This window comes from Ictidomys tridecemlineatus, chromosome 11, assembly GCF_052094955.1.
Source record: "Ictidomys tridecemlineatus isolate mIctTri1 chromosome 11, mIctTri1.hap1, whole genome shotgun sequence".
NCBI classification, from domain to species: Eukaryota; Metazoa; Chordata; class Mammalia; order Rodentia; family Sciuridae; genus Ictidomys; species Ictidomys tridecemlineatus.
In genome coordinates, this window is record NC_135487.1 from 119,426,651 (window position 1) to 119,453,914 (window position 27,264).

The window sequence follows — 27,264 nt, forward strand, 5'->3', positions numbered from 1 at the left end:
CTAGGTGAAAATGTCCAAGTTAGGAAAAATTGGTCGATTGGTGGGAGAACATAGCTGGCCTGAAACCAGAAACAGCAATTCCTTTGCTAATATAGCTGAAGTGATAGGCAACAGTATGCTCCCCAAAAAGAGAAAAATAGTTACAGGAGCCTGACAGAACCAAGTTTGTTTAATGTTGAGAGCCTTTGTCTGAAATCTTTCAGGAATATCCTTGGATTCTGAGTGCCTCAGACGATCAGACCATCCGAGTGTGGAACTGGCAATCTAGAACCTGTGTCTGGTAAAGCAGGAGGCAAAAGCCTCCAAGAGAGTCTTAATTCTTCCCAGTTTTTCATAATCAGCTTATTTTCAGAACAATATTTGTCCTTTGCAAATGTACCACATTTGCTGGTTAATTACTGATGGTTTACAGGATGCTTTTAAGTATAAAATAATAAATATGGAGATAGTCTCATTAGTAATGTGTAAATCTGGATTTTTCTGATAATTTCTTCACAGAGAGAAGTCGTAAAGCTAGACTTTTAGAACAAGAATTTTATTTGCTTTTCAATTCTGTTTCCATAAAACTCAAGTTAGGGTCTAGACAATAAGTTTTACTTTGTATTTGAAGATAAAGCTTTCATAGAATTCTATGTGAAGAAATAAGGAGTGTTTAAAATGATGTATTTTAAGGCAATCCTACTAAAATAAATCAGATAATTCCTAGTATGAATTACTGAAATTTCATTTATTTTCATATCTTAATGTGTCTTTAGTCAGAGAGGAAAGCTATGTAATCTCAGTTCTTTTGACATTAGTGATATTTAAAAGTGTTAAGAGTCAAGAAGAAAGCTGTTAAAACACATGACCTTGCTTATTCTTTTTAGTTCAGAATTGTTACAGTTACTTGCCTTTTCCTCCATTAAAGTATAATTGGATGAGTATTTATTGAATATGGGAAAAGATATTTAGCTTAGGAATCTGTTGATTTCCACCTCTAACTTAGTATTGTCTTTTTTCTTTCCCTTGCAGTGTGTTAACGGGGCACAACCATTATGTAATGTGTGCTCAGTTCCATCCCTCAGAAGACCTGGTTGTATCAGCCAGCCTGGACCAGACTGTGCGCGTTTGGGATATTTCTGGTGAGCTACCCAATTCAGGGGACAACCTTATTGTGTCTGGCGCAAAACTGCAATTGCTTAAAGTAGGGTAGTTGGCTTAGAAAAGGAAAAGTTAGAATATTTTGGTCCCATATGATAGAACCTTTGTTTCTGAGGTTGTTGATTGTTTCTCTTTGATGCATCTGTCTATGAAAAGTGGCTACTCTGGAAGATTCATTTGATTTGAGTAAATTTTAACTTTTATTATTTATTTATTTTGGTACTAGGGATTTAACCTAGGGGCACTTTACCACTGAGCTATATCTCGAGCCCTTTTTTATTATTTTTTAAAATTTTTCTAATATCTTTATTTTGTTTATTTTTTTTTTTTTTAATGTGGTACTGAGGATTGAACCTAGTGCTTCACATGTGCTAGGCAACTGCTCTGCCACTGAGCTACAATCCCAGCCCCCTTTTTTATTTTGAGACAGAGTTTTGCTTACTTGCTTAGAACCTTGCTAGGTTGCTGAAGCTGGCCTCCTGTTTCAGCCTCCTGAGTTGCTGGGATTACAAATGCATGCCACTGTATCTGGCTTAACTTTTGTTATATCCATTTTTAGTTAAAATTTATGTTCCTTTGGGGTATTTGATTAAGAATCAGTCTTTCTACTCCAATAAGAAAGAATACAGGCTGGGGATGTTGGTAGCTCAGTTGGTGGAGTGCTTGCCTCACATGTACAAGGCCCTGGGTTTAATCCCCAGCACCCACTTCCCACCACCAAAAAAAGAAAGAAAGAAAGAATACATCTTTGATAAAAAGAAATTTGAAAGCAGATTAATGCAGAGGAACAGGACTCTTGGATCCTGTTGCCTTATTCAGAAAAAGGAAGATTCCTCTATTCCTCTATTAGATTTCTTTTAGTGGAAAGAACATGGGACAGAGGGAGTTGGTAACTTTTAGGTCCAGAATACCTGTTAGTAGGTAGACTTCTAGGATGTGAAATTAGATAATTAGTAGATTTTGGATATTTGGAATAATTCCTCCTTTCATAGATTACATATCATTATTTTGAGATAAGGATTTAAATGTTTAGTGCAGTATAGAGGAAATCTAAGAAGTTGCTAACCAGAGAATTCAAATTCACAGAAAGGACCATACCTGTGATATAGATGGAAGAAGAGCTTTGTGTTGGAATCGGAAAATGAGAGTAAATTTGAGGTTCTCTTCCCATTTATATTTCATTATCGCTTGCTCTATTTACTCATTGCCTTAAAAATTCTTGAGATTGAGTTCTTTGAAAAGTCAGTGGCTGGACTGCAAAATAGTGTTTCAATCTATGAAAAGGAGGCCCCTATATAGATTTTTGCCTGATTCTTTATAGTAATAAAGGAGTCATCCTCTGCATTGAACAGCTGAGGTGATAACTTTATCCAACTTTTTTGTGGCATGATGGGCTGGGGCAAAATGGTATTTGCTGTTTTATAAGCCAGTGATGAACAGCAAGTTGAATATTTGAATTCCTGGATATAATATTTAGGATGTTGCTGTAGCAGTTGTTTAAGATTCATGCATCATTCAACAAGCCAACAGAAGATTGGAACAATTGGAGAGCAGACCCTCTAGGTCTTGACAATTTTCAAAGGCTTAGAATTAGAAGAGATTTGTATAGACAAGATTGTATTGGAGAGAGGGCAGTTGTACTCCTTCCTCTAGGGCTTTGCCATTGCAGTTTTTCGTCAGACCAATAAGGCTTTATGAAGTACACCCAGATGTGACCAGCCATGCCAGCAGGAGGAGCTAGGTACAGGCATCTAAGCCCGTGCCCACTCCTCACTGCCAATACCAGGGAACTTAGCATCTATTTTTCCAGTAACTTAGCTATGGTTTTTCACTGTGCACACATTCAAAGTACCCTCTCTATCTCAAGATATAGGGTCCTGCTGGGGTTAGATCTAAGGTCACACTATTCCACCTGATCAGAGACATTTATTTAGAATAGTTTTTCCCAACCCAAATTCTTTGAGAAAACTAAGTGCTATAGAAAGTACTTTGATTATGTTCTCAATTCTCCTAGGAATGGTATACAGCTAATACCATTCTGGATCATGAAGAAATTAATTTGTTACATACTTGAACTTATGCTTTTAAGCAGTAAGGCTTCTTTCACAGAACACTGAGTTAAGAAGGGCCTTACACTGCTCCACTCTAGAGTACTGTTTATGCTATCTGATACTAGGATAGCATGTTCCCTGTGGTCTACCTAAAGCAATTTGGGGCAATCAGGTAATTGGATTCTCATTAGTAATCATTGAAAGCCCTAGGCAAGAAATGTTTTTCTTAACTTTTTACAAGCAGAAAGCATGTTTGCATCAAAATTAAGGGCCCTAGATCAGAGGAGAGAGGGAGAGTATGACCCCAGTGGGGTTTATACTTGCTTTTGAATGTGTGAATTGCATACATTACTATGTAATAACATTGTAATTGCTGTATTTTTTATGTCTGTTAATGAGAATTTTGTGCTAACTTTACATACTAATGTTAATGTTCTCTTTACCATTTCTAAGTGTTTTTTCTGTACTCATTATTCTCTTCAATAACCCGTTAACCAAAGGAGAAAGAGGTGCTTTGGTATTTAACCAAGTAGAAGGAGCTTTGGGGTTAGACTTTTGCACTGACTTTTTTTTTTCCTCTAGAAACCAGCATGCTCTTTTCAGTAGAACTCTTTTTTTGCTTTGGTTCAAATAATTCTGAACACAGGGAGAGAAATTAGCTTTCAGGCCTGTTATAGATTGGGGCTAACATTTCACAAAAGGAAAAGTTAGTTCTGAATCAGAGAACGAATATCCCCAAATTTTAGAGGATTGGTGAAAATTCTGATGATTTTAAATGTCTCTTTTTGAAAGGGACACTCTCTGAGCTAGTAGGTAAGCACCGAGAGAATGTAAAAATCTTCAAAGGAGAAGCTGTCTCTTGATAATGTTTCCCATAAGAATTGAGCTTAGCATAGTCCGAATCATTTGTGTTAACCTGGCAAAAATAATTTGTTTAAAAGGTAATGTATTTACAGCCTAGCGTGAAGACAGGTTACTTTTTAGCTTTGAGCTTCCAAGTAAACTGACTGTTAAATTCTTTTAATATGCTTACACCTTTGCATGTCAAGCTCATGTAATTCAGGCTCAATTTTTTAAAAGACTACTAAAAAAGTATTAATATGCTGCCAAATCCTGTCCTCACACTTCTCTCCTTACTGCTTCCCCTGGTCCCTGTTGGGAGGCGTGCATAAACTGGTCCATTTTGAGAGTGTTCTCTTCTCCCTCTGGATTTGGGTAGCTGCTGTAGAAATTTTCCATCTGTCGTTCAGTCCTAGTGAGGGACATGTTGAAGGCTTAAATATTTCTTTTCTAAGTATCTTTTCACTGCTTGTCACTATTCATCTGTCTGTTTTGCCCTTCCCCTTTTCCTGGATCATTATACACAAGTGCAACAAAGGTTTCCATTCTGTCATACAGCTTTCCTTTTAATGTGTTTGTTGAAGTTTATTGGAGGTGAAGTTCCTCACAGCTGTCTATCTTATATCTATCTTTGAATCTTTCTCATATACCAGATTCATTAGAAAAAGTTGACAGATCCTATTAAAGGATAAGTGAAATAAGTGAAAGGAGGCATCTTTGTGATGATGTATTTATGAAGCTTTGGGAGAGTGGTTTTTTTGGTTTTGTTTTTTAGCATCATATTTATGACTATGTCTGTTGGCTCAGTGCTCATCTTGGGGATGGGGGAAAAGATAATTAAAACTCCATGAGCTCTTGCTTCTCCAGTGCTGAAGTTTAGGTGCACTAGTATAGAAGAGAGATGGTTTTAAACCAATGAACATAATTAAGCTTAAATTTTCATATTTTCCAACTGATACCAAGTTTTTAGGCTTGAAATTACTCAAGGTTTTATATTTTGCAAGTGCTAAGTAATTTCATCTTCCATTCCCTGCACCCCAAATACTTTAGACGATGAGATTTTTATCCTGTTTTCTCATCTACAGACTGATATCTGCTTGTCTGTCTCAAAGGGTTGGTATGAGAATCAAATCATGTAATATAAGAGTGTGTTGAAAATCAAAAGTGCTTTTCAAGTGTAAGAGAGTATTATTGTTATTTTGATTCTGATATAGCACAAATGGCTTTTAAGGATGGGTGTAGATGAGCACAAATGCCTCTACAAATAATATGTATCTTATCCTAGTGTCTTTTGCCTATTGTTTTCAAATTTTGGGCTAATTTCTCCCAGTGAGGCCAGCCTCCAAAAGTTTTAATAGCAAAATACATATATTCAAATCTATAACCAGCCTTTTAAGTAAAAACTTAAAAGTGATGGGAAAGTTTTGATTACCTTGTGCCCTGTTCCAGGGTCAAGTAGAAGGTACAAGTATACTTTTTGCATAGTACTTTTTCTTCAAGACAGTACCTTTTTGATCATATTTTTAGTCTCTTTTTAGATCAGGTAGCTGTTTTATGCTTAATAGGTCTAGTTTGTTTCTATAACTCATTTGGGACTTCCTTATGAATTACCTTCAGGCTTCCAGTTTGAGAAACACTGAACTGTGGCCTCCCCAAATGACTTTTCTTTACAATATTTTGAGATGATGAAAAAACAGTGTTATATATTTCATGTAATTTAAAAAAAAGTGAATATTGAATGTTTACTATTTGAGGCCACATTTTGAGAACATTGAAGAGTGAAAGCTAGGTATGGTGGCATACACTTATAATCCCAGTAGTTTGGGAGGCTGAGGCAGGAGGATCTCAAGTTCAAAGGAAGCCTCAGCAATACCATAGACCCTGTCTCAAAATAAAAATAAAAAGGGTTTGGGATGTGGCTCAGTGGTTAAGCACCCCTGGGTTCAATCCTTGGTACCAAAAAATTGGAAAGTGGGTATTATCTGAAGTGACAGCTCTTTAGGTGAGATTTGTTGAAGTTAGCTGTGTCTGAAATTTGGGTTAGTTTCCTTTAGAAAGAAAAACCAGTAGTGGGCCTTTTGAATGTTGAAGGAAGAGAAGAAGAGATAGTGAATAAACTTCAGAATTTTGAATAAAATATTTAGAAATAGGAGCTCTTAAGTCTCTTGTCTTTTTAACTTTCTTTTTCCTTTCTCTTATATTAGTCTGTTGCTGTACCTTTCTGCTTCTGGTACTATGCTCTTTTTGATAATGTTATGTTTGCATCTTTCATCCCGATCCTTACCCCATCAAAGGTCTAAGGAAAAAAAACTTGTCCCCTGGTGCGGTGGAGTCAGATGTGAGAGGAATAACTGGGGTTGATCTTTTTGGAACTACGGATGCAGTGGTGAAGCATGTCCTAGAGGTACTTATCTCTGCTGCCAGTGGCTGGGTGTGGGCTCTCGTCTGGGGACGGTCACAGCATCTCATTCATTATTTATTACTTGAACAAATATTTATCTGTTTTTTGGTACAAGTGTCAGGTGCTGTTTAAGGCATTGGAAGTAGAATTGTGAGTAAACTGAGAAGGAAATGAAACTTCATATAGCCTTATAAATCCAGTGGGGAGAGAGGAAGAAAGCTGAGCATAGCTCCATCACTGTCCTATCCCAAAGCAGGTCTACGCTCAAGCTTCCTGGAAGCAGGTGGCAGAAATAAATGTAATCAATATTACTATAAACCACGTGTAAGTAATTTCTATTCATTGTGGGAAAAGAGAAAAGCATAAGGGAAGTAAGCTTGCTCTTTTGAGATAAAAAATATCTGATTTAACCCCCCAGTTGTTCACTAAGCTAGGTATCATTAACCTCATTTTACAAAATGAAAAAAATTGATATTTGAGAAATGAGTTTACTGAAGTTCACATGTATCTAGTAAATGAAAGAAAAAATAGGATTTTAACTTGGATATCTCTGACTTCAAAACCCAGCTGCTTTTAACCATACCATGATATGTCTCAAAAGTTCTTTTGAATCAAAACTACCTTATCCATGTTTCTATCACGAATGGAGTACAACTATATAAATAAGGTATAGAATATCTTAAGATTAGCAGTTCTTAAATTTTTTAGTCTTGAGAATCTCTGTACTCTTAAAATTTATTGAGAACCTGAATTTTTGTTTATGTAGATTGTATCTGTCAGTTTTAACCATATTTGAAATTGAAACTGGAGATTAAAACCAGGGCCTTGTTCATGCTAACCATGTGCTCTACCATGAGCTATGACCCAAGCCTAAAACCAAGAACTTGTTAAAACATGAACAAAGTCAGGCATAGTGACACATTCCTGTAATGCCAGCTACTTAGGAGATTGAGGCATGAGGATTACAAGTTTGAGCTTAGCCTGAGCAATTTAGGGAGACCTTATCTCAAAATTTTAAAAAGGGCTTGGTTGTATACTCAGGTAGAGTGCTTGCCTAGTGTGTATGAGGTCCTAGATTCAATCTTCAGTACTGCAGAAAATTAAATAAAACATGAACTATGTCAGCACACATTTATTTGCTGGTAGAGTGATATTATCGCCTGTCACGTAGCCTCCCAAAAACTCAGTTTTATACTCATTTTTACACAATAAGAATGAAAACAAAGTGAAGTCTTAGTATTTATTATGAAAATAGTTTTGATCTTACAGGCTTTCTAAAGAAATCCTGAGAATAATCCAAAAGTTTTTGGACCACATGTTGAGAATTTATGCATTAAGTTATAAAATAGCTTTTAGTTTTGGCAGTGCCACTTGCCTAATACCACTGTGCTTCATTCCCACTCTTTTTTTTTTTTTTTCCCCATTTGATTTTGAGACAAGGTCTTGCTAAGTTGCCCTGGTTGGATGCAAACTTGCAATCCTGCTACCTCAGCCTTCCCAGCAGCTGGGATCACAGGCGTGTGCTTCTATACCCACCTAAAACAGGTTTTTATACTTGAGGTTAATAATTAGAGAAATAAGATATAGTAGGTAAAAAAAAAGAAAAGAAAAACAAGGCAAAAATATCCTAAATGAAACTGAATTTAGGGGTAGAAAGATTTGGAAATTCCCATGAGGATTAGAATAATATTGGGTAGGTTGACATGGTTGGTAATTCTAACGTTCAAAACCTTACATAGTGGCATAGTCCCTTGAGTTTTGACATAAAGAGTAAATTAGAGACATCTTTTACAACTACCAGCATGGTTCATTGATTTGCTTTGTCTGATAGTTATAAAGCTGTTTTGAAAAAAACTATTATATTTTTTTTTTAAATAGGGTCATGATCGTGGAGTAAACTGGGCTGCCTTCCACCCCACTATGCCCCTTATCGTATCTGGGGCAGATGACCGTCAAGTGAAGATTTGGCGCATGAATGGTGAGTGAACCACAACGAAGAGTATCACCATGTCTTAAGAAATTGACTGCTGGGAACTGGGGCTACAGCTTAGTGGTAGACCACTAGTCTAGCATGCACAAGGCCCTGCATTCAATCTCTAGTACTGAAAAAAGGTGAGGAAGGGGTAGAAATTGACAGTTAGCCACCTAAGTAGCTAATCTGTTGTAAAATTTGACCTGCCTTCCTACTTTAGGTTATTATCTTATGCTAATTCTGGGAACATTGGCATTGCCTTTTTTCTTCCATCTTTTTTTGTATGGTCAGTGGTAGAAGGCTTGTTTGGCATGCACGTGGCCATGGTTTCAAACCCCAGCACCACAAAAAATAAATAAAGCTTCTGTCATGGAGTTTACATTTGTTCTAAAATGGCAACTAGTGACAAATGCTATCAGGACAAATAAAACAGGATAAAAAACCTGAAGAATGATGGAACAGAGGTTTTATAATTGCTGGGAGGGTTGGAATGAAAGGACAGAGACATAAAGATTAAAAGACTCAAATGAAGAAAATTCCTATATTTTCAGACTGGTTGTATAGCTCGGATTATGCCGAACATGTGCAAAACCTGGAGTTTGATTCTCAGCACCAAAGGGATTTAAAAAAGGTAGAAAGGTCCTGGGTTGTAGCTCAGTGATAGAGCGCTTGCCTTGCATGCATGAGGCTCTGGGTTTGATCCTCAGTACCACATAAAAAATAAATAAATAAATAAAAAGATACTGTGTCCATCTATAACTAAAAAAAATACTTTGAGAAACAAAGGAAAAGGAAGAAGAGAGAAAAAAAAAATGCCCCGTTAGAAGTTAATTTTAGTATTTTGTAGTGGTACCTAGAACTTGGTTAAGAAGATTGTTGTATAGTAATAGGGAATTGCAATAACCTAATTCTCTTTCATCCTTCAGAATCAAAAGCATGGGAGGTTGACACCTGTCGGGGCCATTACAACAACGTATCTTGTGCTGTCTTCCACCCTCGCCAAGAGTTGATCCTCAGCAATTCAGAAGACAAGAGTATTCGAGTCTGGGATATGTCTAAGCGGTAAGGGATTTACTGATGTTGTGTGACCAAACCAATAGGAATAGCCCCCTTTCTCTTTCTTACTTTCTCCCTTTAAAAATCAGATTAGAACTTGGGTGTAGTGGTGCACACCTATAACTCCAACAACTCAGGAGGCTGAAGCAAGAGGATTGCAAGTTCAAGGCCAGCCTGGGCAACTTTTTGAAATCCTGTCCCCAAACAAATTTTAAAAAGGACTGGGGATGGTGATGGCGCTATAGCTTAGTGGTAGTACTGGGTTCGATCCTCAGCACCACATCAAAATAAACAAATAAAATGAAGACATTCTGTCCATCTTCAACTACAGAAAATAAAATTTAAAAAAAGGACTGGGGATGTAGCTCAGTGGTAAATCACCTCTGAGTTCAATTTCCATACCAAAAGAAAGTGAAAATTAGATTATAATGTTCCTTTTTTTCTCTCATCATCTTTAACATGTGTAGAAATCAATTAATAAATTATAAAAACTTGAAGAGACCTAGAGATCAACATTTATTAATTTTCTATCAAATAGAAATCTCTGTGTATATTCTTTTCCTCCTCTGAATTTGAGCATTTTTCTCTCTCCTTTCCCCCCCGGTTCTTTAGCAACAGAAATAAGAAATATGAAATGAAACAATACAGTAAAATATTTAGGATGAATAGGGAGAATTGAAGTATCAAAATAATAGGGTGGTGGGGGTTGGGGATAGAGCTCAGTTGGACTGAACCTGGGTTCAATCCCCAGGACCCCCAATAATAATAATAATGATAATAATATGATCAGTTTGAAGTTTCCTCTTTTCTGTTCATTCATAGACTTTAATATGATATATGCCTTTACTTATCATACACACCTGATTGACTTTTTAAATCGCCTTGCAGGTTCACCATTCACTATTCTTGCATGTGGTCAGCTGAAGATTCCTAGGAAATTAATGTTCTTTGTCTACCGTTTGCTTTCCTAGGACTGGGGTTCAGACCTTCCGGAGGGACCATGATCGTTTCTGGGTCTTAGCTGCCCACCCCAACCTTAACCTCTTTGCAGCAGGTAAGGGCCATTATTATTACTACTACTACTACCACCACCACTTCCTCCTCCTCCTCCTTTTCCTCCTCCTGTTCTTTGTTGTTGCTTTAGTTCAAATTACTTGAAAGTAATTCTTCATTAGCTTTGTCTCTAGTAAACACACAGTAGAATTCAGAGTCACTAAATACTATTATTCCTTTTCTTGGAGTGGTAGTATTTAGTGCTCTTTCTCTACCAAGATTCCTTTAATGGTAAATCTCATTCTCTTTGAGTAGCTTCTAGGAGCTCATAGGAGGCTAATACAGGACACTTAGAATCTTAGGCTGAGAAGCTTATTCATTTGTTTGACAAATACATATTAAGTGGTAGGCCCTGTTCTGGGTTCTAGTGTTAAAGCAATATATAAAATAAAGCCTTTGTCTTTACGTAGCTTTTATTGGTAGTTAGGGGAGATAGACCATAAATAATAAATATATAAAGTGATGCATGGTTTAAAAAAAATGCTTTGAAGAAAAATATCAAAATTAAGGAGAGGATGATAAATAGGAACAAATGTGGGGACCACTACTGTATATTTAGTGTTTAGAAAAGTGAAAAGGAATGAGACAATGGAAGAGCAAATGCAAAGAACATATAGTAGGATAATAAAGAGAAGTGCTTAGCATGTTAAGAGAATATCAGAGATCAGTAGAATTATGATGAGCCAAGGGGCTAAGTAATAGCAAGGGGAGACACACCAGAGTGTGCATCGTCATCATCATTATTATTATTCTTATTATTGGTACGGGGATTGAAATCAGGGGAATATAACCACTGAGCCACATCCCAACCCTTTTTATATTTTATTTAGAGACAGGGTCTTACTAAGTTGCTGAGGGTGGCCTTGAACTCAATCCTTCTGCATCATCCTCCCAGGCTGCTAGAATTACAGGCATGTGCCACCACACCCAGCCTGAGTGTGCATTATCTTATAAATCATGATTGGAACTTGGTGATTTTTATCCTGAGTAAGTGGAAAACCATTGAAAGATTTTGGACAGGGAAGTGACACTGGTTTATGTCACTTAAGAGTATAAGAATAGAGTATTTCTTTAAGGGATGGACAATGCTAATATAGTAAGAGCAAAAATTTTAAAAAACAGAACCATAAAGGCCTTTAACACTAGCATTCATTTTTTTAACAAATACCTTTGCTCTTTTTATTTACTAGGGACTGATAAAGGATAGAAATTATTGCAATTTTTTTTGCCTTCAGTGAACTAATGGTATAATGGAAGTGAGAGATTTAACAGTATAGACATAAGTACTATAATGAAGTCTATAAAAGTTTTAGGGACTTACAGAGAAGGATGTGTCTAAATGTGACAGTGTGATTTAGTATTAAGAAAGTATTCACAGAGAATTATTTAGAGAGAGAGAATTTTTTAATATCTATTTTTTAATTCTCAGCAGACACAACATCTTTGTTTGTATGTGATGCTGAGGATCGAACCCGGGCCGCACACATGCCAGGCGAGCGCACTACCATTTGAGCCACATCCCCAGCCCACAAAGAGAATTATTTAAATAAAGATTTCAAGGCTGGGAGTGGTGGTGTATGCCTATAATACCAGCATCTTGGGAGGCTAAGGCTGGAGGATCACAAGTTCAAAGCCAGCCTCAGCAACTTAGCAATACCCTGTCTCAAAATAAAAAATAAAAAGGGCTGGTATGTAGCTCAGTGTTTAAGTGACCCTGGGTTCAATCCCCAGTAGCCCCCCACAACCAAAAAATAGATTTCAAGAATTGTGAGAATTCAGGCAAATAAGGGATGCATTTAGGTATTGTATTAATGTTTTTTCTATTGCTGTAACAAAACCTCTAACACTGGATATTTTATTTTATTTTTAAAAAGAGGTTTATTTATCTCAAGAGTTTTGGAGGTCTAAAGTCCAAGATTAGGCAGCCACAACTCTTTGTCCTCTCGTGATGACTTCTTGGCTGTGTCACAGCATGGCTGACACCATCCTGGCAGTAGTGTGGGCAAGGAGAGATTCCATTGCCAGAAAGAAGCCAGAGAAGATTTAGGGACCAGGCTTACTCTCTTAGTATAACAACCTACTCTCAAGGGAACTAATCACTGTTCTGAGACAACTACATTAATCCCTTCTGAGGGTTCACCTTCTAATGACCCAGTCACATTCTGTTAAGCTCTGTTCTTTAAAATTCTAGCACTTCAGCACTGCCACACTAAGATCATATTTCCCGCACATGAATCCTTGAGGGACAAACCACATCCAAACCATAGCAGGTGTCTTGTCTTAATTTTTGCTTACATATGTAATCATCCTTGTGCATCTCCTGGTGCCAGCTTTTTTTTTTTTTTTTTTCCCCTATAGTTAATTCTTTTCTCACTGTTTCCTATCCCCCAGGTCACGATGGTGGCATGATTGTGTTTAAGCTAGAACGGGAACGGCCAGCTTATGCTGTGCATGGCAACATGCTACATTATGTCAAGGACCGATTCTTACGTCAGCTGGATTTCAACAGTTCTAAGGATGTAGCTGTAATGCAGTTGAGGAGGTAAATCTGACTTGTTTCTATTTTTACAAACCTTTTCATCAGTCACTGTGATATATTGCCCCAAAACGGGGCTCTTTCTTTTAAATGACCTTTGGATCTCACCTCCTATCACAGATGAAATTCCCAAACGATAACCCTGCTCAGCTTAAACCCTAGCATGGCAAATAAGGAGGTGACCAGAAGTAAAATGGGAATTTCTCTGTTGAGAGTGCTAGCGATGGACACTGCGTGGGGAGGAAATTGTACTGTTATAGTTTGTAAACCAGAAAAACGTTCATGATAAGAGAGTATCCCAAATTGGAGACATGCCTTTTTTGGTGGGTGCAGGTACTAGGGATTGAACCTAGGGGTGCTTCCTCACTGAGCCACATCCTAGTCCTTTTTTATATTTTATTTAGAGACAGGGTCTCATTGAGTGGCTTAGCGCCTCACTGTTGCTGAGGCTGGCTTTGAACTAGTAATCCTGCCTCAGCCTCTTGAGCTGCTGGCATTACAGGTATCCACTGCCACACCCGACCAGAGATGGGCCTTTTAACCCTTATTTAGCATATCTGCCTTGAGAGATCTCATAACATAGTGGTTTAATAGACCTAAATGATTATAGTACAGGGTAAGTACCATAATGGAGGTTTATAAAAGAGTTTTAGTTTTCTATAACTCTTTCTTTGCTTTCCAGCAAAATGTACACAACTCTAAACGAGAATATATGTCTCCGGAAACTCTTAATTGTGAAGATATGATAACCTCTGGGATGCCTGGCAAAAGGAACTGTCCTTTTGGAAAGCCAGCTGCATCAGCATGCTGAAACATTCATAGTGGCAAACATTGGCATGCGAGTTTGATAACCACCCTCTAGCGTCACTACAATAAAAAGATGGGTTTATGAGAACAATCCAAGGGACAGGAGAAACCAGCCAGAGACATCACATCAAGTTACTCTGTGGTGTCCATTGCAATTATGTGTAGGAATTTGTACCCAAGCAGAACCAATCCCACTCACTATAGTGAGTGCTGACCCTACCTTTTATTGAATAATTTGACTTGTACTAGGGCTTGCAATGAGCTCCCAAGCCCTATAAAAAGGAGGAGAAAAAAATTCAATTTTTAATTATATTTATAAAAGTGATGAGTTTGTATATAAAGATAGTAGAATGAAACATTATTATTGCCGTGTGTATACATGTGACTGCATGACCAATATGATTCTGCAACCTGTACACTCAGAAATATGAGAAATTATATCCCTTCTGATTCAAATGTATATCAATGTCATTGTACTGTCATGTATAACTAATTAAATTAAAATTAAAACAAAAAAAATTTATAAAAAGATAAGAAGTGCTGGGTGTGGTGGCACATGCCTATAATCCTAATGACCTTGGAGACTGAGGTAGAAGGAAGGAAAGTTTGGGGTCAGCCTCTGCAACTTAGCAAGACCCTCAGTAAGTTAGCAAGACCCTGTCCCAAAATAAAAAGGACTGGGAATGTAGCTCAATGGTAAAGCATCCCTGGGTTCAATTCCCAGAACCAAATAAATGAATAAATTAAAAATGAAAGGATAATTCCTTTCTTCTATTCTTATACCTATTCTGTTTTCTCCTTTTTCTATATATATATCTCTAGTGGGTCCAAGTTTCCAGTTTTTAATATGTCATACAATCCAGCAGAAAATGCAGTCCTGTTGTGTACAGTAAGTAACCTATGGATTCCTCCTAAATTCTCCTTAGTTATCTTTCTGATCCCCAGAGTGAAACTGTAATGACTTCTTAAAAGCTATTTAATGGTCATTTTGCAAGTGAACACAAACTAAGCATAAACTAGAAAGGCTTCAGTTGTCATAAGGAAATTGAAGGTTTGTGAACATGAATCTTTCATAAGGCTAATATAATATCTAAACTTAATAAAGCCTCAAGATGAATAACCCAGATTACTGCAAGTGATTGGAGAGACAGTTTACAACTGTATCCCATGCAAAGGAGATGCTTATATTGATCTCTCCCTTTGGGGGAAAATAGATTTTGGAAGGGGGTTCTTTTCAATGAAGTTGCCTTCAGAGTCATCAAAGCCTTTTTTTTTTTTTTTTAAGAATATTTTTAGGGCTGAGGTTGTGGCTCAGCGGTAGCCTAGCATGTGCGAGCCCTGGGTTCGATCTTCATCACCACATAAAAATAAAATAAAGATACTGTCCATCTACAACTAAAAAATAAAATACTATTTTTTTAATAATAACCTAGTGCCTTACATGTGGGAGGCAAGTGCTTTACCACTGAGCCACAACCCCATCCCCATCAAAGCCTTTCTTGTCATACAATTTGCAAAAAGAAAAAAAGGGGAACAAAAAGACCATTCTAATTTCAGTGCCCAGATGGCCAAATTTAAAAGAATTAAAACATCTTTTCCCATATAACCTCTAGTGTCCAATCTTGGTCATTCTCTTAATATCTAGCAGTCCCATATTCTTATGGCAATTCCCATATTCCCCTGGCATTTTTTTAATGACTTTTTTTTTTCTCTCAAGCAAACTTTTTTTTTTTAAAGAGAGAGAGAGAGAGAATTTTTTAATATTTATTTTTTAGTTTTCGGCGGTCATAACATCTTTGTTTGTATGTGGTGCTGAGGATTGAACCCGGGCTGCACGTATGCCAGGCGAGCGCGCTACCGCTCGAGCCACATCCCCAGCCCTCAAGCAAACTTTTTAATGTTGATAAACATAATTCAGGTGGGATTCCAGAATGTCAGGGATCCTAGGCTTTTGATTTGTGGAAAAGGGCAATCCTGGTTTTCATTCAGATAAAATCTGCCTCTTTAAAGGATAAAGAAAATATCATTGCTGAGTTGTTTAGCTAAAAGCTTTATAATTCTTAGATGTGGCAACATTTGAATACTGTCTGGGTGAAGGGGGATGAAAGTATAGTTTCATATTGTTGTCTGTGTAATGGAACTGTTTTCTCTGTTAGAATAAACTGGTATCTTGGGTGCTCCTCACTAACATTTTAATTTCCCTTTTCTCCTACAGAGAGCCAGCAATTTAGAGAATAGTACCTATGATCTATACACCATCCCCAAAGATGCCGATTCGCAGAATCCTGATGGTAAGCATGCTCTTTGTCTACCTAAGCCTGCTTCCAGCTCTCCTTACCCACATCATTATTCTTCTTCAAGGTTTTCACATCCCATCCCCAGGCTGTGGTCACATCACTCATGTCTGTTGGCAGGTGCTGCTGACAGTTACATCAGAGGCGACCATGGTGTGAAATATTCATGTTTCCCCTCCATTTTATTACCCCAGCTAGATATATATATTTTATAATTTGGTTATTAGAAACTCTCCATTTTCTCTTTCAGCACAGCATGTTATCCTAGTTTATTGTCAGCTGATATGACTTTCACCCTGGTAGTTTCATTTATTTAAAAATGTGGTTCCAATCTTGCAATGTCTCATCCTGGGACTAGGGATTTATACTCTTCTATCCACATCCAGATCCGATTTGCTTCCTTTTGCACGTCAAAAAGATGAGGCTGCTAACAGCCCAGGGCCCCACCTGGGATCCTAGGATCCAGCTGAGACCCCTGCCTACCTCTTTCATCACCACTATCCCTTGTTGATGTTCTTACTATTAGAACTTGCTGACAAAACATTCTCAGAATGGATTTCACTCTGGCTTCTGCTCCTGTCAGTGCTCTTCCTCCAGGGGGTTTATAGACTTTAGCATATCAGAGATTTATTCTACAGGTCCCCACTTTCACTAGCAGACTTTGATCATATTTTAGACCCCATCAACACATTCTCAAGAAATGTTTTGCTAGCTCTGTCCCTTTTGTGGGTGCCTCAGGTCATTATTGTTAATCCTGTTCGCCTTCTTTTAAATGTGCTCATACTGACAGAGAAAAATCTCTATATATTTGGTGTCTGTAAGTCAAAATCCCCCTTACAAATTAGACATTCGAGCCAGTTCTGACTAAATCTTGTGATTTGGTTCTTCCCAACCTACTCCCTTGCTTTTGTTCCCCCAGATCTGTTTACAATTATTAGTTTAAAATATTTTGTTTAGTTATTATTATTGTATATATTATTATATCTTTTATTATTATTGTTATTATCATTATCACTTTTCTGTTCTCCATCCTTTGAGGGAGATAACAATTTATAAGGTTTGACTCTTTGTTGGGAAACAGAAGAAGAAAAATCAAAAGCTGGAGTAGTGTTGTTCCCTGACCCCTAAAACAGGGAATGTTGGTTATGATAATTAGTTTTTCAAATTGTCTGCCACTCCAGGTGCCAGAGAAATATAAGGCAAGGCTGACCAGCATGTTTTGTCCAGATTTCTGCTGTTATAATATATGAAAAAATATTTCAATGCATCTTTCACAAGTTTCTCAGAGGGTAGAGAGGGGTGTCCATTGGAAAATTCTAATCAACCACCAGAAAATGAGGAACTCTCTTTGGGGTAATAAGTCTTTAACACTTAACAGAGCAACAGCTTAGTGCTAAATACTGCCCAGCATAGAACTCGCTTGTCAAGATTTGGTTGGGAGTGCTCTGCCCCACTGTGCCTTACTAGGAGGTCTACATTTGCATGTTAAAAGCAGCGAGCAGCTGCAACCTGGGGAGGGGGCTGCCTCTACTCCAGTTTGTTCTGATAGGAGGTCCTAGGACATTGACAGGCTGCTTGCTGTGCCACAGCTTGGCCAGGGAGGCCCTGCTCGTTAGCTTGATGGAGTGTGCTGTCTCTCAAGATGGGCAGCCCTTCTGCCAGTATATGGTGTTGGCTGAAGTGCAGCCACTTGGCCAAGAGGAAAGAGGCTTGGCAGGGGTGGGGGTTGGAGTTTGGAGGGGACTGGTAGGGAAAAGTCACTTGACAATAGCCTCAGGTTATGGCTGAATTAGTTAGGAAGCAGCTGAACTAGCAAAGCCAAGATGGCAGCCAGCAAGACTGGCAGCTCTATAGCATCTGACTCTGTCACCTGCTAGTAGCTCACCACATGCTCCTACCCTTTGATTTTGTTCTCTTCAGCCCCTGAAGGGAAGCGATCATCAGGCCTGACAGCCGTTTGGGTTGCTCGAAATAGGTTTGCTGTCCTAGATCGAATGCATTCGGTAAGTTAAGACTAAAAGCTGAAACCGTTTGGGGAGTGTGGTGGCAATGGCCTGTGTATTGCAAAATAAAACGTACTGTTTTTCCTTATTCCCCCCTGACAGCTGTGGTTCTCATCTATTGGCTCTACCTTTATTCCTAGCCCTGAGCTAATCCCCTGGGGGACAGATTTAAAGTTTATTGATTTGAGTTGATATTACTGTAGCTTTGGGCTTAAGAAGCAAGATAAAGTCACTCTTGACCCTTTGAGCAAAGCTGAAATCAGAATCAGATTTGAAATGGGTGGGCTGGATGATAAGTAGATCTCTCTACTTGACCTATCACCATTGGAACTTGAAATGTAATAGGTTCAGCACAAGATAAACAAAATATTTAACAAAAATTTTACCCCCTCTGGGGCTGGGGATGTGGCTCAAGCGGTAGCGTGCTCACCTGGTATGCTGCGGCCCGGGTTCGATTCTCAGCACCACATACAAACAAAGATGTTGTGTCCACCGAAAACTAAAAAATAAATAATAAAAAAAAAATTTAACCCTCTAAGTACTGTTTTCTCTCTCTGGTTGACTGAGAATCTCAAGTTTCATTGGACTTCAGAATTTTTTTTCTTTCTTTTTTTAATGATATTAAGACCCTTAGAAAGGCTTTTGGAATGATCTGTCTACCTGATGTGTGATTAACTTGGACAGAGGAGAAATATACTTAGTTTATTGAAGCTAAGGAATAATTGCTGAGGGATGTCATTAGCTGTCATCATTTTATATAGTCACTTTTTCTCCTAATACTTTAACATTCCTTTCAGCTTCTGATCAAGAATTTGAAAAATGAGATCACCAAAAAGGTACAGGTGCCTAACTGTGATGAGATCTTCTATGCTGGCACAGGCAATCTTCTACTTCGAGATGCAGATTCCATCACACTCTTTGATGTACAGCAGAAACGGTAACATGATAGGTGCCTGTAAAAAAACAAGCATATAGTGGGGGAGAGTGGACAACTTTAGTGGGATCTTTTCTCTCCCAAGGAAAAAAGAGGGATACCAAAGTTAATGGCACAGTTCTTGTGCTTAAAGGGGTTTACAATCCAGTGATGAAATATGTAAATATCCCTAATAATATGAGAAAATGAGAGGCAAGGGCTTGAAAAGAGGAGAAGTATAATGCAAGCCAAATTTTTAAGTTACAGAGCTACTATGCAGAAAAAGTTTATTTGTCATTACATTGAGAAATTGGGGTTTATGTGTGAGGATAAAAGGACCTAGTTCTTAGGCTGGGGTTGTAACTCAGTGGTGGAGAGTTTGCCTCTCACGTGTGAGACACTAGGTTTGATCCCTAGCACCACATAAAAATAAATAAACAAAGGTATTTTATCCATCTATAACTAAAAAAAAAAAAAAAAAAAATTTAACAAAAAGGACATAGGTTTTAACCCTAGACCCAGGAGTCAGATCTATACATGTTTGACCTTCTCTCTCATTTCAGGACTCTGGCATCTGTGAAAATTTCTAAGGTGAAATATGTTATCTGGTCAGCAGACATGTCTCATGTAGCACTACTGGCCAAACATGGTAAGTTTTCATTTATCCACCCTGATTTAGAGCCCACTCCCTCCCTCCCCCATCCCTGCCAGTCTGCTGCACTCATTCTGTCCAACAGAGCACTCATGCCCTTTGCCTCTTACAGCCATTGTGATCTGTAACCGCAAACTGGATGCTCTATGTAACATTCATGAGAATATTCGTGTCAAGAGTGGGGCCTGGGATGAAAGTGGGGTGTTTATCTATACCACAAGCAACCACATCAAATATGCTGTCACCACTGGGTAAGTTAATTATCTGGAATACAGAGCAGGAGAAAGTAGCTTCTTAAAACTCCCTGTCCTATCTCAAGATGTCACTGAAGTCCTCTATGAGCTTCCTTCATGGAAAAGCCTTGTCTGGCACATATGTACTAGAGACATCAGTATATTCTTTTTTCTATCTCTTTTAAAATTGTGAGGCCAGGACTGGGTGCTTCATATGTATACCAGAGTAGAATTGCTGCACCATAGAGTATACATACCTTCTCATTTACTAGGTATATGACGCTTTTATTTTTGTGCATATGATAGATGCACAAAATAAGAGTATCTCATTTTTATGAGTTCAGAGCACCTGCCTACCACATATGAGGCACTCAGTTTGATCCTCAGCATCACATAAAAATAAAGGTATTGTGTCCACCTATAACTAAAAATTATTTTAAAAAGAAAGAGGATTAAATTTTTTTTTTTAAATCGTGATACCAGAAAATCATGACATATACCTGCAATCCCAACTACTTGGGAGGCTAAGGCAGGAGGATCAAGAGTTCGAGGCCAGCTTGGGCAACTTAATGAGACCCTGTCTCAGAAAAACAAGATTTAAAAAAACAAAAAGGTAGAAATAAAATTGTGGGGCTGGAGTTGTGGCTCAGTGGTATAGAGTTGTGGCTCAGTGGTAGAGCACTTGCCTGGCATGTGTGAGGCCTTGGGTTTGATCCTCAGCACCACATACAAATAAATAAACAAAAATTTTTTTTTTTAATTTTATTGGTTGTTCACAACATTACAAAGCTCTTGACATATCATATTTCATACATTAGATTGAAGTGGGTTATGAACTCCCAATTTTTACCCCAAATGCAGATTGCAGAATCACATCGGTTACACATCCACATTTTTACATAATGCCCTATTAGTAACTGTTGTATTCTGCTACCTTTCCTATCCCCAACTATCCCCCCTCCCCTCCCTTCCCATCTTCTCTCTCTACCCCATCTACTGTAATTCATTTACAGTAGATGGGGGAAATAAAATTGTGAACTATAACCCAAATTAGACAATTTTATAACTTTTAAATATATAGAATGGCAAACAATTTGTATAGTGAACATGAGTGAAATTATACTGATTATTTTTTATCTTGCTCAATATTTTCTTTATAAGATTTTTTCATCCTGTACCTCTAATTTATTTATTTCATTATTATATAATGTCTCATCATATGATTATACCGTGTGTGAGTTGCTATTCTTAGGGGATATTTAAGTGAATTCTAGTTTTTGACTATTACAACAATTCTCTTTTAAACATCGTTTTACATATTTTCTGGTACACACATACATCCATTTCTCTGGAATGTATACCAGAGTAGAATTGCTGCACCATAGAGTATACATACCTTCTCATTTACCAGGTATATGACACTTTTATTTTTGTGCATATGATAGATGTGTAAGGGTATCTCATTTTTATGATTTTGTTGTTGTTGGGTTTTTTGGTTTTGTTTGTTTGTTTGTTTGCTTTTTTTTTTGGTATTCCCCAATATTGGGGATCAAACCCTGGGCCTCGTGCTTGTTAGGCATGTACTCCACCACTGAGCTATATTCCCTTTCCTTTCTAAGGTGATCTTGTTTGCCCAGGCCAGCCTCCAATTTGTAATCCTGTTCCCACTGCCTCTCTGGTAGCTGGGATTACAGGTGGGTACCACGGCACCTGGCTTTACTCTATTTTTCCATTGAGTTATCTATTCTTTCCCAGTTACCTAATCTTTCCCATTTTATTTTGTTGTTAATTTGTGTGAGTTCTTAATATATTTGGATATCAATCCTTTGTCAGGGCTGTTACAAATATTAAAATCTCCTGTAGCATGTTTTCTGATTCTATTTTTGTTATCCCTTAATAAAGCAATAGAAATTAATTTTAGTGTAAATTTATGAAATCTTATCCTTTATGGATAGTTGGGCTTTGTATCCTATATATTAAAAGAAATTACTGACCTCTATAGGCATTCTTAAAGGCATTCTTCTATATTTTTTTACAAAAAGTTTATAGTTTTGCCTTTTATATTTGTAATCTACCTGAAGTTGATTTTTGCACATAGTATGAGATATAAGGTGATCAGTTCTGTACTTTTCCATAAGATCAAGCAGCTGCCCAGCATCATTTATTAAAAGTTTACCCTTTCCCCATTGTTCTACAGTGCCACTTTTGTCACATGTAAGTCATGTTTTCAAAAATGCAAGGATTTTGGGGGGCTGGGGTTGTGGCTCAGTGGTAGAGTGCTCACCTAGATGGGAGAGGCCTTGGGTTCAATCCTCAGCACCACATATAAATAAATAAATAAATAAAGGTATTGTGTCCAACTACAACTAAAAAATTTTTTTAAAAAATGCAAGAATTTTTTTCTGTGATCTGTCTCTGCTCTGATTTCACATTTTCTTATATTGTAGCTTTATGATAAATCTTCACATGTAATAAAACAGGTCTTCTAATCTTTTCTAGGTTTTTTTGTTTTTGTTTTTTTCCAAACATGAAATCAACTGAAGTTTGGGTTGCATCCAGTATGTCAATTTGAAGTTAATTATCATCTTTACAATATTGATTTCTGATCTGTAAACATGGTATAGTAGCTTCTCATTTAGGTCATTTGAAGTGTCTTTGAATTAAGGTTTTTTTTTTATGATTCACAGGAATTATCACATTTATTTATAAAAATCCTATTAAGTAGTTATTAATATATTTCTCTACTTAATATAAGAGGGAAGGCACCAAAAAATTTTTTTTTGAACCTGAGGGTGCTTAACCACTGAGCAACATCCTTAGTCTTTTAGTCTTTTTCATTTTTTAAATTTTGAGACAGCATCTCATTAAGTTGCATAGGGTTTTGCTAAATTACTAAGGCTAGCTCAAATTTAAAATCTGTGCTCAGCTTAAGGCACTGAATTCTTGAGAGCTTCTCAACTCACCTGATTTCTAAGAGAATTATAAAAATGAATTTTTGTTGCTTTAATTTGTATCTTTTTTTGTGAATTTGTGCATTTGTTTCCATATATATAGTGGTCTTTTTCCCCTAATAAATAACTTCTTATAGTACTTCTAGATTAAACATTTTAGGATTTTATTTATTTGTTTATTTATTTGTGGGGGGGCAATAGTAGAATACATTTTAATTAAGTTTTATAGTTTATCTATAGATATTTTGTGTTTCTTTGGTTAGATTTATATCAATTTTATTTTGAAGACCTTGTTATACTCCTGTTAATTTCTAATTTATTTTTTATTTTCTTGAATACTCAGCATCTGTGGGCAGTGACAGTTTTGTTTCTTCTTTCAAATGCTTTTTACATTGATAAAGCTTTCTAAGGGTGCACTTTTATTGTTTTGTTTTTGTTTGTTTATTTTGAAGTGGTACTGGGGGTTGAACTCAGGGCCTTGCACATGCTAGGCAAGTACTCTGCCAACTGAGTTGCTTCATCAGCCCCCTAAGGATGAACTTGTAGTGTACAGATATTATATAAGCATAAATATATACAAAGAGCTGGGGATTTGTCTCTGAAGTTAAACTCCCCTGGATTCAATCCCCAGTGTCCCCCACCCCCAAAAGGATGTGCCCTTGGCTTGTTCATTTTTTCACAGGCTAGATTTTTCCCTCACTTACTCATAGTTGCAATCTCTACTCCCTATTCTTAGGGACCACGGAATCATCCGAACTCTGGATTTACCCATCTATGTCACACGAGTAAAGGGCAACAATGTATATTGCCTAGATAGAGAGTGTCGTCCTCGGGTACTCACCATTGATCCCACTGAATTCAAATTCAAACTGGCCCTGATCAACAGAAAATATGATGAGGTATGGAGTGAGGAAGCATACTAGAGGTATCAAGAGGGGCAACATTCCTTTTTTGTTGTAAGTAATCTCTACTTCCTACTCTACCCAACTCCATATGTCTAGGTACTACATATGGTGAGGAATGCCAAACTAGTTGGCCAGTCTATCATTGCTTATCTTCAGAAGAAGGGCTATCCTGAAGTGGCACTGCATTTCGTCAAGGATGAGAAAACTCGCTTTAGTTTGGCACTGGAGTGTGGAAACATTGAGGTGAGAGGAATATAGATATTCGGCCCCAGATCACTTTTAGAGAAGGTGAAAGGGTTGGGGGCAGGGGGTGGGGTATTATTTCGAACTTGCATCTTAAACTACAATGATAGAATTTTTTAGTTATTATATTAAACCATCTTCTTGTTGCTGTTTGCCTATTTCTACTTTTATTTACCATATTTTTATTCTTAGTCTGAATTCACTAATTTCTAGGATAAAAGCAAGATTACATGAAATTTCATATATCTCATTATTTCCTTGACACTTGATCTTGTTTAGACAACAGAGTGCTTATTACTTATTGAGGTACAGAGGGTACAGGTATTATTTGCAAAGGAGAAGAGAGCTTAGGAGACTTGTTTATCCAGTTCTGTACTTCCTTCTTTTATTATATCTTCTGCCTTTCTTGAAGCCTCTGTGGCTCTTCAAATCTGGCAGATAGAAAATAAGATAGCTAAGCAAGAACTGGCCCTGTGGAATCAGCAGCTGCTAAGTGATTCTGTTGTAAAGGCTAATTTCTTTTTTCTTTTTTCTTTTTTTTCCGTGTGTACATGGGGTGGGGTGCTGGGGTTTGAACTCAAAGGCACTTAACCACTGAGCCACATCCCCAGCCCTTTTTTTTATATATTTTATTTTGAGACAGAATCTTGCTGAGGCTGACTTTGAACTCGTGGTCCTCCTGCCTCAACCTCCCAAGCCACTGGGACTATAGGTGTGTGCCACCACACCTGACATAAAAGCAAATTTCTGAGGATGAGAATAATATACTGTGATTTCTTCTGTTCATGAATCCAAAGATCCTATTTATAGATAGGATTCTCAATTAAAAAAAAAAAATACAGTGAAAGCCAGGAGTACTTAAAAGTAAAGGAAGTTCCTTAGGAAATTTATTTCAGCAAATGCTTTGATTGCTAAGTCCTTGGTTTTGAGTCATAGCATCCTTCAAAGTACCCTGTTAACACTGATCCTGGGTGTCTTTAGATTGCTCTGGAAGCAGCCAAAGCACTGGATGACAAAAACTGCTGGGAAAAGCTAGGAGAAGTGGCCCTGCTACAAGGGAACCACCAGATTGTGGAAATGTGCTATCAGCGCACCAAAAACTTTGATAAACTTTCCTTCCTATACCTTATCACTGGCAACCTGGAGAAACTTCGCAAGATGATGAAGATTGGTGAGGGCCTAAAAATGAAAGATGGGAAGGGGGGGTACAGTGGAGGGCAAATAGACAAGAGAGAGAATATCTAACTTGGTGTCTGTTATTGACTTGGTGCAGCTGAAATTCGGAAGGACATGAGTGGTCATTATCAGAATGCCCTATACCTGGGTGATGTGTCAGAGCGAGTGCGGATCCTAAAAAACTGTGGGCAGAGTAAGTATCTATCCAAGACTCCCAGGTTTCTTTGGGGCCTTAGGAGTGTTTTCTGTTCAAGTTGAGTTATTCATGTGTAGGGGTAAGGAATTGCCCTCTATTATTATTTTATCTTTTTTTCAATAGAAACATGTATACCATGCTCAGAAGATTTTCTCAAAGCCAAATTTGAAGTGTGTCCAGAATATTCAGTCTGGCTGACATCCTTGGGAAAATGGTCATGGGAAAGGAGTGGTTTTATTTATTTATTTTAATTTTTGTTTCTTTGGTACCAGGGATTTAACCCAGGGGCATTCAACCACTGAGTCACATCCCCAACCCTTTTTTATATTTTATTTAGAAACAGGGTATCACTGAGTTGCTTAGAGCCTCACTAAGTTTCTGAGGCTGGCTTTGAACTCGTGATCCTCCTGCCTCAGCCTCCTAAGCCACTGGAATTACAGGAGTATACAACCATACCCAGTGAAAGAGGTGGTTTTAAAGTCCCACTGCTGGACTGGGAATATAGCTTAGTTGGTAGAATGCCTGCCTCACAAGCACAAGGCCCGGGGTTCAATCCACAGCACCACAGAAAAAAAAAGAAGAAGGAGGAGGAGGCAAGCAATTGACATTAGTGATGTCAAGAGTACAATTTATTGCTTTCTCATTTAAATACCTTAAAGTCTCAGAGCAGACACCCTAGAAAATGCAATTGGTTGGATGTCATTAGAATTTCTTTGTTTCCAGTGTAGAGATTTCACTCATTATTTATCCATGTGTGCATTTAAGGCTTCTTTGTTGTTGTTGTTTAAAATTCACTGTTTGAGATATATTAGGGAAGAAAAAAAGTGAAAATTATGGTTTGATCAATATACTAACTAGTGGAGGAATAAGCAATGGTCAGATTCAGGATTTTGGTTTTTCTGGTTTTGTTTTGTTTTTGGTAACAGGTATTGAACCCTGGGACACTTAACCACTGAGCCACATTCTTAGCCCTTTTTATTTTTTATTTTGAGGCAAGGTCTCAGTAAATTGCATAGGGCCTTGCTAAGTTGCTGAGGCTGCCTTTGAACACCCAATCTTTCTGCCTCAGCCTCCCCAGTCTTGGGGATTACAGGGCTGTACCACCGTGCCCAGGTTGGGATTTATTTTGAAAATAGAACCAATATGACTTGTTAAAGTGCTAGATGTAGGACATGATAGGACCCAAGGTTGTCATGAACACTAATGATTTATCTTAAAAATAAGTAACTATATTCATTACCAATTAATCAATGTGCAATAGATCTACCTAAAACCTGGTACAGACTGAGCATTCCTAATCCAAAATGTTCCAAAATCCAAAACTTCTTGGTACCAACATGGTAGTCAAAAATTTTTAGATTTTGAAACATTTTATGTTTCAGATTTCTGGATTAGGGATAATTAACCAGTAAAGTCTGCAATATTCCAAAATCTGAAAAGGGGAAAATCTTTGAAACACTTCTGGTCTCAAGCATTTAATTTGTAGTTTAAAACAACAAAGATTCATTACCTCACTGTTTGGAGAATGGCTTAGCTCTTGCTCATTGTCTATCCGAAGTCTATATTCAAGATTGAATTCTCCTAATTCCACTTCTATCATGGGTGTTGGTATTCCTCAGGTCCTTTCTCTGCTGTCCAGGAGACATCATTTCCTTGCCATATTGGCTTTTTTTTTTTTTTTTTTTTTTTAAAGAGAGAGTGAGAGAGGAGAGAGAGAGAGATAGAGAGAATTTTTAATATTTATTTTTTAGTTCTCGGCGGACACAACATCTTTGTTGGTATGTGGTGCTGAGGATTGAACCCGGGCCGCACGCATGGCAGGCGAGCGCGCTACCGCTTGAG

General features: G+C 37.6%; 1 protein-coding gene across 2 annotated transcripts in view; it reads left to right on the top strand.

The window, feature by feature from the left end:
- The window catches only part of Copa (coat protein complex I subunit alpha), a 45,873-nt gene that overhangs the window by 10,547 nt on the left and 8,062 nt on the right, over positions 1 to 27,264 (top strand). The window contains exons 5-21 of one of the 2 annotated variants that reach the window (XM_078027189.1): positions 204 to 280; positions 1,012 to 1,121; positions 6,326 to 6,435; positions 8,311 to 8,410; positions 9,331 to 9,466; positions 10,432 to 10,514; positions 12,905 to 13,055; positions 14,679 to 14,745; positions 16,072 to 16,147; positions 18,071 to 18,153; positions 18,951 to 19,090; positions 19,630 to 19,715; positions 19,804 to 19,969; positions 23,639 to 23,801; positions 23,904 to 24,050; positions 25,032 to 25,221; positions 25,324 to 25,419. In XM_078027189.1, coding sequence (XP_077883315.1) covers positions 204 to 280; positions 1,012 to 1,121; positions 6,326 to 6,435; positions 8,311 to 8,410; positions 9,331 to 9,466; positions 10,432 to 10,514; positions 12,905 to 13,055; positions 14,679 to 14,745; positions 16,072 to 16,147; positions 18,071 to 18,153; positions 18,951 to 19,090; positions 19,630 to 19,715; positions 19,804 to 19,969; positions 23,639 to 23,801; positions 23,904 to 24,050; positions 25,032 to 25,221; positions 25,324 to 25,419 — 1,981 coding nt within the window. The remainder of the gene's footprint in view (positions 1 to 203; positions 281 to 1,011; positions 1,122 to 6,325; positions 6,436 to 8,310; positions 8,411 to 9,330; positions 9,467 to 10,431; positions 10,515 to 12,904; positions 13,056 to 14,678; positions 14,746 to 16,071; positions 16,148 to 18,070; positions 18,154 to 18,950; positions 19,091 to 19,629; positions 19,716 to 19,803; positions 19,970 to 23,638; positions 23,802 to 23,903; positions 24,051 to 25,031; positions 25,222 to 25,323; positions 25,420 to 27,264) is intronic. The other variant, XM_078027190.1, reaches the window with a different exon arrangement.